Source organism: Triturus cristatus, chromosome 7, assembly GCF_964204655.1.
Source record: "Triturus cristatus chromosome 7, aTriCri1.1, whole genome shotgun sequence".
Classification (NCBI taxonomy): Eukaryota; Metazoa; Chordata; class Amphibia; order Caudata; family Salamandridae; genus Triturus; species Triturus cristatus.
Window position 1 is genome coordinate 64,754,852 of NC_140590.1, and position 17,776 is coordinate 64,772,627.

The 17,776-nt window shown below is 47.3% G+C and overlaps 1 protein-coding gene across 2 annotated transcripts in view; it reads left to right on the plus strand.

Moving 5' to 3' along the window:
• The window catches only part of LOC146808823 (E3 ubiquitin-protein ligase TRIM39-like), a 132,883-nt gene that overhangs the window by 19,521 nt on the left and 95,586 nt on the right, over positions 1-17,776 (plus strand). For both annotated transcript variants that reach the window (XR_014966265.1, XM_085615646.1), the window contains exon 3: positions 6,013-6,243. Coding sequence is in view for 1 of the 2 variants with exons in the window: in XM_085615646.1 (XP_085471772.1) it covers positions 6,013-6,243 (231 nt within the window). In the remaining variant the exon portion in view is untranslated. The remainder of the gene's footprint in view (positions 1-6,012; positions 6,244-17,776) is intronic.

The window sequence follows — 17,776 nt, forward strand, 5'->3', positions numbered from 1 at the left end:
CCCCTATAAATGTGGAAACTTAAATTTTGTGAATCAGGACCCTTTGGTCCTAGACTCAGTGAAGGGATACATGATCGAATTTACAGATGCACCATTACAAAGGAAAATTCCCCCAGAACTGATATTCTCACAAGAAAATTCTATTTTAGTAACACAAGAAGTAGAGGATTTATTGACCAAAGAGGCAAAACAAGAGGGAACGGAGTCAGGTTTTATCAGCAATATCTTTCTAGTGGAGAAGAAAGACAAAGGGATGAGACCAGTGATGAATCTAAAAGAGTTGAACGAATGGGTGGTCTACCACAATTTCAAAATGGAAGGGATGCACCTCCTTAGAGATGTGCTAAGGAAAGGGGATTGGCTAACTCGGTTAATCTAAAGGATACATACCTGACCATACCAATTTGGACTCCACAGCAAACGTTTTTCCAATTCATCTGAATGGGTGGACTATGGCAATTGTGCAGTCTCCCTTACGGACTTTCTTCATTCCCTTGGTGTTTCACCAAGGCTCTTCGTCCCATAGCTAAGGGCGAGAGGGGTGAGACTAATAGTTTACTTAGACAATATCCTGATAATGGCACAGTCCACATAAGTGGTCTCACGCCACATAGAACTTACAATGAGCCTACTAGAACACCTGGGTTTTGTCATAAACAGGAAAAAATCTTGCATGGTACCAAACCAGGAAATGCAGTTCTTGGGTTTTGTCATGAACATAATAAGGGCAGAATTGAAATTGCCAGCGGAAACGTTAAGGAAACTTTACAACGAATTGAGGAATCTCTTAGGGAGGAAGAAACTCCCCTTGTGGGCTCTAGCAAGGATCCTAGGCCTTCTGTCCTCAACAAGATGAGCAATCTACCGTGCACTCCAAAGACTCAAAGCCAAAGCATCAAGAGCATGTCAATCTTATTCTCAAATGCTGTCTCTGTACCTGGATTCAAAGAAGGAACTACGTTGGTGGCTGAGGAATGAAGAAGCATGGAATGGCAGAGCCATTTTTGGGGAAGATCCGGAGATAGTGATAGAATCAGACGCGAGTTTTGAGGGATGGGGTGCAAGATGTGGCGACTCATCAGCAGGGGGACGCTGGACAGATCAGGAGAAGGAGTTGCACATCAACTGCTTGGAATTACTGGCAGGTTAATTTGCAATTTGCTGCTTCACCAAAGACTCAATGAAGTGTTCTGTAATGTTGTGCATGGACAACGTATCTGCGGTCAGATACATCAACAAAATGGGGGGCCCTCACTCCAAGGGTCTTGCAGATTTAGCCAAGGTCTTCTGGAGTTACTGTCTGAGCAAGGGCAGGCATGTCAGTAGCAGCGGAGCATATCCCAGGATAGAGAAACAGTGTTGCGCATTGGTTCTCCCAGAATTTCAGAGACTCTATCAATAGGAGGTTGAACAAGGACATTTTCCTCAGTTGCCAGTCGATATGGGGACCCTTCGGGTGGACCTCTTGGCGGACAGATTGAACACTCAACTGTCGACGTTTTTCAGCAGTATACCAGACCCTCAGGGTGGATGCCTTCCTTCCGAATTGGCAGGGCCTAGCACCTTATGCTTTCCCTCCTTTTGTTATGCTACCAAGACCTACTACTACTACCTAAGCTACTGTTGCACCTTTGCAGGAACATGGAGGTCACAGTAGTGATAACACCGCTTTGGAGGTTACAGGCATGGTTCTCAATTCTACTAGAAATGAGCATAGGTTTACCAATCTTAATTCAAACTTTCAAGGAAGTAATTACAGGCCCAGACATACGGAGAGTCACATCCTCTTGTAGAGCAGGGACATCTGACGCTGATGGCCTGGAGGATTTCAGGAGACAATGGAAGATCCTAGGCCTTTCGGCAGACGCTTTTTAGACTCATATCCGAGTCATGGGCGCCTGCCACAAGGAAAGCATATAGACTGATTGGGAGGAATGGGTTTGTTCCTTTGAAGGAACTACAATCCCGTTTCAACTGATTTACTACATGTAGTTAATTATTTATTGGATTTATTCACTTCAGGACTCTCTTATAGAACAGTTAATTGTGAGAAGGTGGCCTGATATATGCTGTCCACTAGTTCTAGTGGGCACCTTGTATCAGTCCAAACAACCCCTTATGGTGATAGGTTAAAGGCAACCTTTATTGAAAGCTATCCTAGTGGTAGCTATGGAGAGCAGCCTTCAGGCTCAGTCTTGAAGGAATGTAAAGCAGCTTGTTTTACCAGTCTGTAATCTATTGAATGATCAAATGAAAAGACAACCACACCAGGTATATATTCAAAATATATGTATTTAAGATAAAACACACCACTCTAGTCTCTTTATGAGACTGGAGTTCGAAGTACTTAGTTTACAAGTCAGCAATTATCAGTAATAGCACAAAAACACATTTGGGCCCTAGGGGTGTACCTAAACATTTAACAAAAAAGTGGTATAAGAACCAGGACTGAACTAGACACAAGGCCTAGAGCCTGTAGAATCGCTGGGACCCCAAGGAACCACCCCAGGTAGTGACACAGGGGACCCATGGGGACTGTATACAGTGTGTAAACACAACCGCGGGTTCCCGTTATCTTCTATGGGCAATGTCGCGGTTGGAAATTTAAAGATTAGGGAAACTTCTAATCGAGTCAGGACCAAACCCTTTTGGACTTAGGAAGTTCTAGGGCCAGCACCCACGGGAGCACTGGAGTACTCGAGTTACCTCACCCCGGGAAGCCGGGTGCATAGGTGTCTTTTGGTGTCGGGTCGCGTCGTCGATTTCAATGGAAGCCTGCAAAGAACTGCTGCTGCTGTGAAGAGGAGAAGTGTCTGAAGAGATCCAAGCCTGGATCTAGGATGGAAGGAACCTGAAAGCAGAGGGGACAGAGTCTGGGTCACTAGCCAGTGACCAAGGGCAGGATGGATCAATGGCCACAGATGTCGGGTGCTTCAGGTGAGTTGATGGGTGTCTTGACTCTTCAGCCACGAGGTCCAGGAGGCGTCGACGAAGTCCACGAGCCGGATTCGAGCTGTCCCATGAAGTCTGTCGAGTGCTCCGGTGTCGGCGACCAGATTGAACCCAACAAGCCTTGGCAACGGCAAGTCACTGGAATTCATAGAAAGGACTTCGGTGCAGACCAGCAAGGTCTGAGGGACTCACCCAGTGAGGGTAAATCAGGGCACATCTAGAGCAACCAGAAAAGCCCCTTTAGAAAAGGAGTTGCCTTCGTGGGGACCGGCTAGCCAACGGGCTAGTGATCGCGAAGGACCCTCGAGCGGTCGCACTTGAAACTGGCCCGCGGGTCACTCGTGGAGTGGAGGCCAGCAATCTTCAGTGCAGGAGGTGCTCAAGGCTGGGGCTACTCAGAGCCCAAAGCACAACTTTGAGGAAGCCCAGGAAGATGCTGTTGCTGCAAAAGATCACGGTGTCCAGGGGTCACTGTTCCACGTCACCCACGATAGCCACGGGCCTCAGCTTTGCTGTGGACTCAGGGTAGCCTCAGGGAAGTCTGGAAATTCACCTCTGGTGATGCGAAGACTTCGGCGGCTGGCGGGAGCTTCAGTGATGCAGACCGGTCAGTTGCTTCTTTGGAGTCACTCATTGACCACAAGGGAGATTTCTTCCATCTTCTAGTCGTGATAGAAAGTCGAAGGTCCAGGATATATGTTGCAGAGTTTAGTCTAGGGTAATCTAAAGTCCTAGGGACTGGATTCCTATACTTACATTAAGTTTAGGGGATGGACTCATTCGAAGGCCCCACCTATGGGTGGGCTTGGAAAGAGGGGTGGTTACACCCATTTCCTTTGTCCAGTTTCGCGCCAGAGCAGGGGCAGCCCCTGCAACCGGTTTGAACTGGACTATGCACAGGGACACCAAGTGTGCCCCCAGTGCAGGACTTCAAAGCACCAGAGAGTGCTCCCGCCCAGCCCCAAAACACATCTGCCTGTCTGGGGATGTGGGGAATCCTCCCTTCGACAGGAAACCTATTGTCCAGGCCTCCCCTGCCGGAGTTTCAGTCAGCAGCAGGAGGCCAAACCCGTGTCTGTGGCAGAGGCATCCATTTTGTGAGGCCAGGGCTCAGGAAAGTCCTACCGGGTTTAGCCAGTTGGAACATGTCTCTCCCTCTAGAAGGGTGGAATGCTACACCCGCTGCCAGAAATTCCAAAGCGTTTGACACCAAAACGACATGTTTTGATGCAGCCATTCCAAAGTTAGCATTTACTGCAAGGTTATAATGCACTTAAGAGTATATGGTATGGCTGTATCACAGAACAGCCATAAGGAAGTATTTCAGAAAGCTGTAGAGGGGCTCAGCTCATGCTTGGGCACCCTCTCACACAAAACCAAGCTCTCTGCCTTCAGGATTGTCTTGTCAAGGCCTGCCATAGGAGTGGCTTATAGGTTTATATGTGTCTGTATAATGGTAGTGATATAGGTAGCCTATACCACAGTAAGGGGTGCAAGCACACCCTTACCCAGGCTGCAGTAGCAGACCTGTGGTGCCATTTTAGAGTGCTTCCCAGGAGTGGCATAATACATGCTGCAGCCCCTAGTAGGCCTCTGAGGTACCTATGCCTTAGGTACATAGTATACCATATACTAGGGGCTTATAAGGCACTCCAGAATCCAATTAGATATGTACCTAATGTACATGCAAACCATTTTAGAGAGGAAGCAGCTAGGCTGTTGTCCTGATTAGCAGTGCCACAGCCAGACTAAGGTCGAAAAACAGTGAAACACCAGCAAAAAGTGGGGGTATCCATGTGAAGCAGATCCTACTCTCCTACATTAATGTTTGCAGATCAGCTTTTGCAGCATGTCACTGCCTTGTAGACGGAGTCTCTGTGGGACAAAACGTACTGACTAAAACATTTATGCGAAGTATGTGGGTACTAAACCCACCTTCTGCAAAATATCCTGCATTATGGGACATTAGAGATGTCCTACAGGTTTTAATATGTTGGGGAGAGAGTTATGGGCTATCCCCAAAACGTATCTCTTATAAACTCACTGTCTTGCTATGCCTGGTATCTTTTAGATGGACCTCAGACGTAAATGCCTTAGACATCACCAGCAGGGCCTACCAACCAGACCATGTCAACTTCTGTTTACTACCCCTTCTTTACACAGAATGCAAGAGTTTGTGTAGTGAAATGCTTCTTGGAATATGAGAGAAGGACTGTGAGTATGAGAGGAAATACAGAACAATTGCTAATATCCTATAAATCTCCTCATAGAGCAGTTTCCCCCCCAACAATAGCAAGATGGGTGAAGTAAGTAATGAAAGAAGCAGGTGTAGACATTACTATGCTGGGTGTACACTCCCTTAAGCCTCCAAACCTCTCTTCCCGGGAAATATCCTTGGGGCTGCGGATTGGTCCATTAAAAGTATGTTTAAAAGTTGCTATTTTAGACCTGTTGCAAGCGCTATTGACAATGTATCAAATGCACTTTAAACTTACATAATGCTATCCTCTGTGTCATGCCATAAAATTTAGATTTTTCACAGCCTGGTGGGCAGAAAATCTGGATTTTATTGAAGACACGGAGGCTAAGATTATCTCTCCACATTGGAATGGAGAAAAGTTATTGATTTTGTATTGGGTTTTTCTTTTCCAGAGTAAGAAGTGATTAAGTTTTTTGATTGAAAGTTATGGATCTTAGAAACTATCTTGTTCGCAACGCCCAAAAAGCGAGAACACTGCGTGCGGGGGAACTTTATAGCCTTTTAGAATGTTATTGAAGTTCTATATTCTTCGATTGTTGCTGCTGAGAGCTGGCAATAAAGGAGATTTGCATAATCTTAGCCTCCGTTTCCTTAATAAAGTACAAATGTTCTGCCCACCAGGCTGTGAAAATTCTAAATTCTCTTTCAAAGGTCATTTTTTGGATGTCTCTCAGACAAACCCTTTGTGCAAGGTGATGACAATCACAATAAGCGACCCCTCCACTCTCCTCCAGGACCCCCACTCTCAGGACGGCCTATAGGAAGATAAGATCTAACCAGCTTTTCTTTGCTTCTGACAGAACAAGCTAAGAACTGAGAAGAAGAAACTTGAATCTGAGATTGAAAAACTGCGGCGACTCCTGAAAGAAAATGAGCAAACCCTGCACGGGAGACTGGAGGAGATGGAGAAGAAAATTACCATGGTAGAAAATGCAAATATCACCAAACTGTCCAATCAAATCACCTCTCTCAATGCTCTGATAACGGATATAGAAAAGAAGTGTGAGGCGCCGGCGTGGGAACTCCTGAAGGTGAGATACTGTTTGGGAAATAAAACAAAAGAAGGAAGTGAAATATTCCTATTTTGTGTGCATTATTAAATGTATGAGTGGAACACACATGAGCTCCTGGCAAGGTCAGTGCACAGTGACCCCATGCACTCTGACAGCCGCACACAATATACAGTCATGGATTATTTACACTGTCCTACTTGATGCTGAGAGCACAATTCAATATACAAACAGTGCAATGTACAGTGACCTCTTACATTATCATATACAAGTGAATGCAACACACCGAGCAATTTCAGTGACAGTAACTATCATATGGAGACTGTTGGAAATGGGTAGCGTGGTGCAGAGCGGATGGGCCAAACTCTGGAGGAAATGTGTAAAGCATCCACGCAGTACACACAGGCGACACACCAGGCACACTACAAAAAGAGACGCTACACAGGTTTGTGTAAGAATAACTGTTGTATTATAGAAACACAAGGTATTTTTAGTAATCTCTATACTGCGCCAACTGGCGCCCGGTCAAAATTTACATGGGGGAATTATATACATGGCAGGGCCAATCGGGCCCCTGCCGGAACCATTACGACATACAGATAGAATAAATGTACGCGAGGAATAAAGGTACAGTCCATCGGCCTCAATCCTGCAATAAAACACATCAGGGCATAACATTAGGCGTTAGTCCGGAACACCTGCAATAAAACATCATAGCCTCACCATATGCATCAACAATATGAGTGACCCCTGAGGCCGGAAAGCTGTAAGAGAATTCCATTAGGCAGAACTCATGAGGCAGAACACCAACAGCATAGGTCCATAACGCCTAGGTACATGATGCGTAACCTCCGCCCCATTGCGATAAGGGTAAAAGCCTTAGACAGTGACCTGGGAGCATGGGGCACAACATTAGGATAAACGCATTAGGCATAGGATAACCACAGCATTGCATAAAAACAAGATGCATCTCACCAGGCGTAACGAGATCTTAGGCCTGCACATTAGGCATAATCATCACTATCACCATGGGCCGAAACCTGTGAGCCAAGGGGGCATTATCCTGGGGCAGAGGCACAACCTGGCTTCACAAATAACCCGGCTCCAGGTGGCAGGTCAGTCTCGTGCTGTCGCCATTGCCACTGCCCACTGTCCGGCGGGGCAGTGGTGTCAAATCAGGTCAGCACAGTCACGTTAGAGCCCCCAAAACAACACTGGGATGGGGCCCGGGGCTCAAAAAAATGCCTCAATCGTTGCAGCGACCCGCCACTGCGGCGTCGCTGTGTAGCCCCTGGGGCCCTGTGGCCCTGTCTGTAGGAGAGCCCCACGGAATTATGGCGGCGCGTTGCAGCTGCCCACTGCCAGTCGGGGCAGCTGAAGAAACCGGGCCTGCACGGACACTCCCGGTGTCTCCGGGAAAGGTAAACGGGGGTGGGCACCGACACTGTGCCCCGCTACCCCGTCCCCCAAACACAGTCCCCCACGGAGGCCCTCATTCACCAGCAGCCTGGGGCTTCTCTCGCCTTCACTGGAGGGCTCCGGCAGGTTCTCCACGCATGCAGGGCTCTCCTCCGTTCTCGGGGAGCCCTGCCAATGACAGCACCTTCCTCGGCTTCGCCCAGGCCCCCTCCTGGGACCCGGGGATGCAGCACGGAGCCCACGAGGCTCCAGACGACTTCAGCGGCACCCGGGGCTCTCATCAGCGCACGGAGAGCCCCACAGGCAGCAGCATCTTCCCGGTGGCTCCCCGTCCTTCACCCGGGCCCCCTCCTGGGACTTCTACGCGAGGCTCGCGGGGCTCTCCTCACATGCGAGAGCCCCGCCCGGACTCCGGCAGCACTCGGGGCTCTCCTCCGCCTCCGGAGAGCCCCCCACCATGGAGTGAAGTCTCTGTCGAGTCTTGGGGGCGACGCCAGCGTGGGGTAGGCTCCCGCCTGGCTCTCGGATCACTACTTCCACTTCCGGGTCGCCGCAGGCAGAGCGGCGGCCCGCTCCTCGTCCGCACCCCAGGCGGCGGCGGTGGTGATTCCGGGCAGTCGTAAAGCGCGGGGTAGGCTCCCGCTGGTATTGGCAATACACCCGCTGGGTGGGCACCCGCTTACTTTCACAATGCGCAGAGCGTCGCCATGACGTGGGGTTAGCTCCCGCGGCGCTTGCAAATAGAACAGCTCGTCCTGGCCACACAGCGCCGCTGGGTCTTCAAGTATAGCGCTTCCCAGGTGCTAGGCAGCCCCACCAGCTTTAGGGCCAAAGGTAGTGCTCTTCCTCTCCGGGGGCACTCAGCACGTAGCGCCACCCACACCAAGCGCTAGGTAGCAGGCAGGACACAGTCACTCCAGCGTAGCGCCCACCAAATATAGCGCTCACCTTGCGCAGGGCATGCGGTCAGGGTCCCACGAGGCGCTTGCTGGTTTCTGCGCCCTTGGTTGAGGGTTTCTTGAGGGGGGGGGGTTGAGTTGGTGGCTGAAGGCAGATTAGTCAGTCTCTGCAGGTCGTCCCTAGGTTCCCCTCCCGCCAGGCCAGATCAGCGGGCTAGTCCAGTGTTCCTCACACAGCTTGGAAAGCAGCACCAAAGCCCTGTCACTCCCAGTGGTATAGGTCCCTGACTAGGCCCTACCGCCTAAGTCTCCTGCATAGGTTCCCCCAGGTCAGCGTCGCCCCAGCTATGGCTCTCCCTCGCCCTGTGGACAGCAGAGGGGTGCAGATAAGCTCAGGGCCCAGCACACAGGCCCACGTGGTGGTAACCCCTGGCAGCAGGTCCCCTCTCTCTCAGGTCCACGCTCTGACTGAGCACATGGCAATCGAGCTCCGCTCTTTATACGCCCCTCACCCCACCTACCAGACAGTGCCAGAAGCTTCTAGAAGCGTCTGGGGAAACTGGTTCTAACTGGCCTAGGGGGAGGGGTAGAGCACCCTGGGTGCCAGGCTTCCCTCCAAAATCTGGGGTTGCTGGGAAATAACAACTAGACTGGTAACCCAGCTCAGTCAGGCGGCACAACCACACAACCCTGGCATCCATTTTAAAAGTTACATGTCTAAGTAGGGAAACTCAGTCTGCACACACCATTTCGCAGCATCCAACATTTGCATTTAACATGCTTCCACATAACACGTTGTTTCCCAAAAAAAGCGAAAAAATTCAGGGAAAAGGGCCAAGTCCAACAGAGACCAAGGAGCAAAATGTGAAAAAAGCTGGATAAAAATGTAAAGCATAATGTGAGCAAACATCTTAGAAATTTGGAAAGAAAACAAATTCTCCTTTTCTAAGAAGTTTAAAAACATTTCTGTTTTAAATTGATTTCTTTTCTCCTGATGCAAGTGGCCACCTACTTTCGCGTGCACTGATCTCTTGTTAAGGTGAACAGCTATGTGACTAGGCATTTGCAATAGGTGATGGCGTGTTGCCCTAGATAAAGGTAGAGATTTCCACACAAAACTGTAGTTTGAAGAATAGTGACAATTTTATATTGCGAGTAACCCTTGATTATATTACAGAGTGGGCAAAATGAATGTCTGCAAATTGCTGCCAGGCAGCATTATCAATCAGGGTTTAGTCAAAGCGCGACTACTCGCCAGTAAGGGTCTCAAGGCGCTAGGGGTGGTGGGGGTCACGTGCAGATTCCATTCCATCAAGGAGGGGGTCTGTCGAAGAGCCAGGTTTTTAGGTGTCTTGCGAAGATGGGGATCGTTGTTGTCTGTCTAAGGTGGAGCATGAGGGCGTTCCATGCTTTGGCCGCGAGGAAGGAGAAGGAGCGGCTTCCCGATCTGGTCTTTCTGGTGCGGGGGACCACGGTGTAGGAGAGCTGGGCTGATCGTAGGGTCCTTTGGGATGCGTGGAAATTGAGTCGGCTGTTCAGGAATGCTGGGCCGGTGCTGTGGAGGGCCTCGTGTGCGTGGGTGAGTATCTTAAAGGTGATTCTCGCCTCGACCGGGAGCCAGTGGAGTGTGTGCAGGTGCTGGGAGATGTGGCAGTGTTTTGGCAGGTTGAGGACCAGTCTTGCGGCGGCGTCCTGGATGTTCTGTAGCTTGCGGGTTAGGTTTTTGTTTATTCCGGCGTAGAGTGCGTTGCCGTAGTCGAGTCTGCTGGTGACCAGGGCGTGAGTGACGGTTTTTCTATGTTCGAGGGGGATCCATTTGAAGGTCTTAAGAAGGAGGCGGAGGGTGAGGAAGCAGGAAGACGAGACGGAGTTGAGCTGGTGGTCCATTTTGAGCTCAGAGTCCAGGATGATTCCCAGGTTGCGTGCGTTATCCGTGGGGGTTGGCGGATTTCCGAGAGCGGGGGGCCACCATGTGTCACTCCAGGCATCGGGGTTTGGGCCCATGATGAGTACTTCTGTTTTGTTGGTGTTTAGTTGTAGGCAGCTGTTTTACATCCATTTGGCGATGGCTTCCATGCCTTCTCGAAAGTTGCATCTGGCGGTGTTGGGCTCGTGGGATAGGGAGAGGATGAGTTGGGTGTCGCCTGACTATGACACAATGTTGAGTCCGTAGGTTCTGACGATGGCTGCGAGCGGAGCCATGTAGACGTTGAAGAGCGTCGGGCTGAGGGAAGAGCCCTGGGGGACTCCGCAAGTGGTAGGTGTGGGGTCTGAGAGGAAAAGGAGGAGTCTGACCCGCTGCGTCCTGCCGGAGAGGAAGGAGCAGATCCAGTCGAGGGCCTTGTCCTGTTTTCCTGCGTCGTAGAGTCTGCGTATGAGGGTGCGGTGGGAGACTGTGTCAAACTCCGCTGAAAAGTCGAGGAGGATGGGGGCTACTGTTTCTCCTTTGTCCAGTAGGGTGCGGATGTTGTTTGTTGCGGCGAGGTGGTCGGTTTCCGTACTGTGTTTTTTTCTGAAGCCGGATTGGGAGGAGTCGAGGATGTTGTGTTCTTCAATGAATGTGGCGAGTTGGCTGCTGATGGCTTTCTCAATGACTTTCGCTGGGAACGGGATGTAGGGTACACCTTAGCGTGTGTAGACCGCCCTGGTTAGGAACATCGGTCCTGTCGAAAACCTGGATAGTTTTCCCTAAAGGTTGAAACATGTAGACCTACTTCACATTTTTATCCACCTCACTTTTTGTCGATACCTCAGGTCAATTTAACCTCACATGGTATCCCCTGATTATTTTTAACATTGTTCAGTTGCTCCAGGATTTAATAATTTTTGATAGAGAGTTAAATCTGACCAATTTTTAATTCATTTCCTGCACCTGCACCACATAAAAAGGAAAAATACCAGCTCCACTGTAATCAGGTGTCGCAGCACACCCGGATGGCACTCGGCTATCTGGGTGGGACCCCGATGATGAAGCATGTCACCAACTAGGTTGGTGAGTGAGGGGTCTTCTATAAGAAAGGATAAATCTTTCCTTTCAGTGCACCTCTCCTTATCTCTGAGGTATTGAGTTACCTTTGAGGGTGTACTCCTTCTATTGTTTGTTTAGTTTGATCCAGGGGACTAGGAGTACCCCATATACAAAAACCCTTTCTCTCTCATTGTTTTTCTTGCTGATTGAAGACTGCCGAACAATAGGAGGAACAGGAAACGGGGAATAACAAAGCATCAATCAAACACAGAAATGTTGGAAATGCAATAGGTCTCGCCTTTGTTTAAGTTAAAGCTATTTGCTTTGCTCTTGCTAATGGTATTGTATTTTAGTGTATGTGATATGTTGTGCCTCTATGTTGGTTGAATTGTAATTGTTATGTGTGTAGTAGTTTAACGCATAGCGTTAGAAGGAGAAGAGCAGTGTTTAAGATTTGGGACGGAGAGTATAGTAAGAGGGCAATGAAGTATAGTGAGGAGGAGAGTAGCATGAGGCAGAAGAAAGGGGAGTGGGGAGAGTAATATGAGGGAGAAGGAAGAAAGCATGGGTGCTTTAATCCACTGAGTGATTAGACGTGCCTTGCACCCACTGCTACACCACCCTAGTGAGCTCCACAGGCACCTATCGTGGTTGGGTCTATACTCCCTGCTCCTGTGGGTTGTTCCTCTCCTGATGCACAACACCTATATCTGCAGTGATGGTGATCTCACATCTATATGTGCAGTGATAGTGATTTGACACCTATATGTGAAGTAATGGTGATCTTACACCTGTATATGTAGTGATACTGATTTTACACTAATATCTCCAGTGATAGAGATTGCACACCTATATCTGCAGTGATAGTGATCTTATACCTATATTTGCAGTGACAGTGATATCACACCAATATCTGCAGTGATGGAGATGTCACAGTAATATTTACACAACAAACAAACAAAGAAAGCTGCTTTGCTCGGTTTACCTCTCTCTAATGAACAGTAATATTTACAGTGATAGAGATCTCTCACCTATATGTGCAGTGATAGTGATTTCATACCTATATCTGTAGTGATGGTGATCTTACATCTATATTTGCATTAATAATGATGCAACACCTATATCTGCAGTGTTAGTGATCTCACACCTATATCTGCAGTGATAGAGATCTTACACCAATATCTAAAGTGATAGTGAGTTCACACCTATATCTGCAGTGTTTGTGATCTCACAGTTATATCTGCAGTGATAGTGATCTCACACCTATTTCTGCAGTGATATAGATCGTACACCAATATCTAAAGTGATAGTGAGTTCACACCTATATCTACAGTGTTAGTGATCTCACAGTTATAGCTGCAGTGATAGTGATCTCACACCTATTTCTGCAGTGATAGTGATCTCACACCTATTTCTGCAGTGATAGAGATCTTAGACCTATACCTACAGTGATAGTGATCTCACACCTATATCTACAGTTATGGTGACTTCACACTAATATGTACAGTGATAAAAATATCACACCTATATCTGCAATAATTGTGATATCACACCTAGATCTCTAGTGATGGTGATTTCATATGTATATCTGCAGTGATAGTGATCTTATACCTATATTTGCAGTGATGGAGATGTCACAGTAATAGTTACAGTGATAGAGATCTTCCACCTATATCTGCAGTGATAGTGATTTCACACCTATATCTGCAGTGATAGTGATTTCACACCTATATCTGCAGTGATAGGGATTCCACACCTATATCTGCAGTGATAGTTATTTCATACCAATATCTGCAGTGAAAGTGATTTCATACCAATATCTGCAGTGATAGTGATTTTACAGCTTTATCTGTTGTAATACTGATCTCACACCTATACCTGCATTGATAGTGATTTCACACCTATATCTGCAGTGATAGTGAGCTCACACCTATATTTGCACTAATAGTGATTTGACACCTATATCTGTTGTAATACTGATCTCATACCTATATCTGCAGTGATGGAGATGTCACAGTAATATTTACAGTGATAGAGATCTCTCACCTATATGTGCAGTGATAGTGATTTCATACCTATATCTGTAGTGATGGTGATCTTACATCTATATTTGCATTAATAATGATGCAACACCTATATCTACAGTGTTAGTGATCTGACACCTATATCTGCAGTGATAGAGATTTTACACCAATATCTAAAGTGATAGTGGGTTCACACCTATATCTGCAGTGTTAGTGATCTCACAGTTATATCTGCAGTGATAGTGATCTCACACCTATTTCTGCAGTGATATAGATCTTACACCAATATCTAAAGTGATAGTGAGTTCAGACCTATATCTACAGTGTTAGTGATCTCACAGTTATAGCTGCAGTGATAGTGATCTCACACCTATTTCTGCAGTGATAGTGATCTCACACCTATTTCTCCAGTGATAGAGATCTTACACCTATATCTACAGTGATAGTGATCTCACACCTATATCTACAGTTATGGTGATTTCACACTAATATGTACAGTGATAAAAATATCACACCTATATCTGCAATGATTGTGATATCACACCCAATTCTCTAGTGATGGTGATCTCATATGTATATCTGCAGCGATAGTGATCGTATACCTATATTTGCAGTGATGGAGATGTCACAGTAATAGTTACAGTGATAGAGATCTTCCACCTGTATCTGCAGTGATAGTGATTTTGCACCTATATCTGCAGTGATAGTGATTTCACACCCATATCTGCAGTGATAGTGATTTCATACCAATATCTGCAGTGATAGTGATTTCATAACAATATCTGCAGTGATAGTGATTTTACACCTATATCTGTTGTAATACTGATCTCACACCTATATCTGCAGTGATCGTGATTTCACACTTATATCTGCAGTGATAGTGAGCTCACACCTATATTTGCACTGATAGTGATTTTACACCTATATCTGTTGTAATACTGATCTCACACCTATAACTGCATTGATAGTGATTTCACACCAATATCTGCAGTGATGGTGAGCTCACACCTATATGTGCCCTAATAGTGATTTTACACCTATATCTGTTGTAATACTGATCTCACACCTATATCTGCAGTGATAGTGATTTCACACCTATATCTGCAGTGATAGTGAGCTCACACATATTTGCACTAATAGTGATTTTACACCTACATCTGTTGTAATACTGATCTCACACCTATACCTGCATTGATAGTGATTTCACACCAATATCTACACCGTATGCTCTTATGAAACACCTATTTCATGAGCGATAAATGTCCAGCTGAGTGCCCCTCTAATGTTTATAGATGGTCTGCACAAACGTTGGAGCAATTGTCTCACAGAAATGCACAGACATGCATGCCATCAAGGGGCCAACTTCCACTGAACCTTAGTATTTCGAATTAAGCAAATATAGAATAACCTATTTAATGCAGTGTTCTTACACCATACATTTTATATCAAAGTAAATACCACTGGTACCTGCTAGCCCACTCAGTGACACCAATGTCATCAGTCACTGGGTTGAGGTGCTGAGGGGTCCATGTTGGTTTTCATACCTGTGCCCAGTAGGAGGCGCTATACTGGCACATACATCCACCTGCATCAAGGGAATGATTTTGAGTGATCCATAGAAGGTTCGTTATTGAAGCCAATATTCAGGAAGCGACTTTGGTTTTGTTGTTTTTTGTGTTCACTGTATTTTTCATGTAGAGCTGTGAGGGAAGAATGACATCACATCCAGCAGGAAGAAACTGAAACAAACTACTAAGAAAAATGTTCTGATATAACTTTTGTTTACTTTTCCTGGGAAAACACGATTATTTTGAGGTCTTTCTGTAATCTTACTGTCTTTAACTCTTAATTACCTTTTGACAGGACCTTGCATTCACTTCTGTTGTAGTGGGAGTGCAACACGATACACTGCTATTCATTTATGAAAAGTGATTTGGTGGTATCACCATCAATCCCTGATGACTGTCCACCCATCCATACAGGAAATATAGTCCGAATTATTGCATCTTGTATGCAAGTCAAACACAATAATTTGGTTAAGTGTGTGGGCCTCCCGTGCACATATAAAATAGTTAATAAACAAGTTAAAAAACAAAAAAAATGCACTTAAAAGCAGCGACCCAAACGTGTAAATTAAAACAAACTGCACCTGGCCAACTGATAAACTGTTGTGAGCGCAAAATAAACGAGTCAGTTTTTCAATCTGAAAGTCCTGCCGATACCACGCACTGCCATCATTAATCTTAATGCAAACGCGGCGGTGCGGCGTCTGGCGAGTTAACTAACACCAGCCCACCCTTCGGCTGGAGGAGAAATGTCAGAAAGGCCTCCGGGCCGGTCTTTCTCTGGACAGGGAGACTATGGATGTCCCGACCCTCCCTCGGCAAGTCTCTCAACGCCAGGGAAGCATGCTACTCATTTCAGTGCCCCATTGTCAATGAGCACGCAGTGAACACCGACCCCCCTGTAGTATCCCCGTGGATACAAAAGACACGGACACAGGGTATGTGTGGTCAGCTTCTTTATTAGCTCCTTCCTCATGCAGGGCTAATGGCTAACTCCCGTCCCTAGCCCTTTGCTCCTCCCTTTCCCCCGTCCTGGTCCCCACTCAGGCCGGTCCTAGTGCCCGACCCGTTCGGTCCTGGGCACTGCTATATCGACGTCATTACATCTCCACCCAATGTAAATAAAAGAAACATAATAATATGGCCAATACAGCAGCCGTCTCTTCAAAGCTGCTCAATAAGGCGAGACGGTTTTGTGATGACCCGTCTGGGGCGTGCCAGCGGTTCGCCGTTGCCACGCTCGTTCTCGTCAGCCATTTCCATTAACACCTGACTGTGGTGCGGCAGTTTTTCTGGTTCTCTCTTCTCTATTTTCAGTTCAGTCAGTAGTTCCTTCATGTTGGGTCCGCACTTTTTAAAGTGCGTCACGTTCCTGTTGAGTCTTCTTCCGTCGGTCTCTGCAGTGATCATTGTCCCTTTTTGTTGTATCACTTTCAGCGGAACCTCGTGATACGTGCTGTCTGTCTTCCGCCGTTGCTCTTGTCGTGCCAGCACCCAGTCTCCTTCTTGTATTTGAGGGGGCGTGGCACGTCGCCGTTCATCCGCATTGTCCTTCATCTTTTCTTTCTTTATCTTGTCTCTGGCTGCCATTTCCTCATGGTCAGAGTCGGGATACCGTTCGTTCGCTGCCATCATCATCATTGGTAGCCTGGTGAGCACTGGGCGTCCCAGCATGAGAGTGGCAGGACATTTGCCTGTGGTGGAATGAGGCGTGTTTCGGTACGCTCGCAGTACCTCGTCAAGTGCCATCTGAAAGCTCTTGCCAGAGAGTTCTGCTTGCTGAATGGCTTTCTTTATGGTGGCCATGAAGCGTTCGACCATTCCGTTGGCCTGCGGCCACAATGGTGTAGTCTTGCGGTGCTTGAAGTTGAGGTGTTGAGCAAAAGCAGCAAAGTCGTGACTGTTGAATGGAGGCCCGTTATCGGACTTCACCACTAGGGGAATGCCCCATGCGGCAAAGACCTCCTCCAGTATGGGTATGGTACTTGATGCTTTCGTGGAGGAGCACAGTTGCACAATAGGGAATCTGGAGTATTCATCCATGATGACCAGGACATATTAGCCGGATTTTATTGGTCCAAAGAAATCAATGGCAATGTGTTGCCAGACACTCTCCGGTAGTGGAGACATTTGTAGCGGGGCAGGAGGATCCGAACGGCTCACCAGTTGACATTGCGGGCAATCGTTCAGAGTTGTCTCTACCATCATGTCTAGTGTCGGAAACCAGACTCTCTCACGGAGTGCTCTTTTTGTGGTTACTATGCCCCGGTGCCCTTCATGCGCTAAAATGATGTCCCCTTGTCTGAGTTGTCGTGGTATCACTATTCTGGTGTCTCGTAACACAAGCCCATTTGGTGCTATTGACAGTTCGTCGTGGACATGTTTGAATGCCGCCATTTCTTGGTCGTTTTGTTCATTGTTTTGCGTGTGTCTCCAGCTGTTCGTTTGAATCCGACGTTTCACCTCTTGCAGGGTGGCATCAGTTTGCTTCGCTTCACAAATGGCTTCCAGTGGAACGGCTGGAGGTCTCGCTTGGTCTACTATGAAGTGAATGTATTCATCCGCAATTGATTGTTCTGATTCGCTCGATCTGATGGGGTGCCGGGACATGTAGTCTGCGGGGTTTGCAGCTTTTCCTGGCTTGTGAATGATGGTGTAGGTGTATTCCTGGAGACGGAG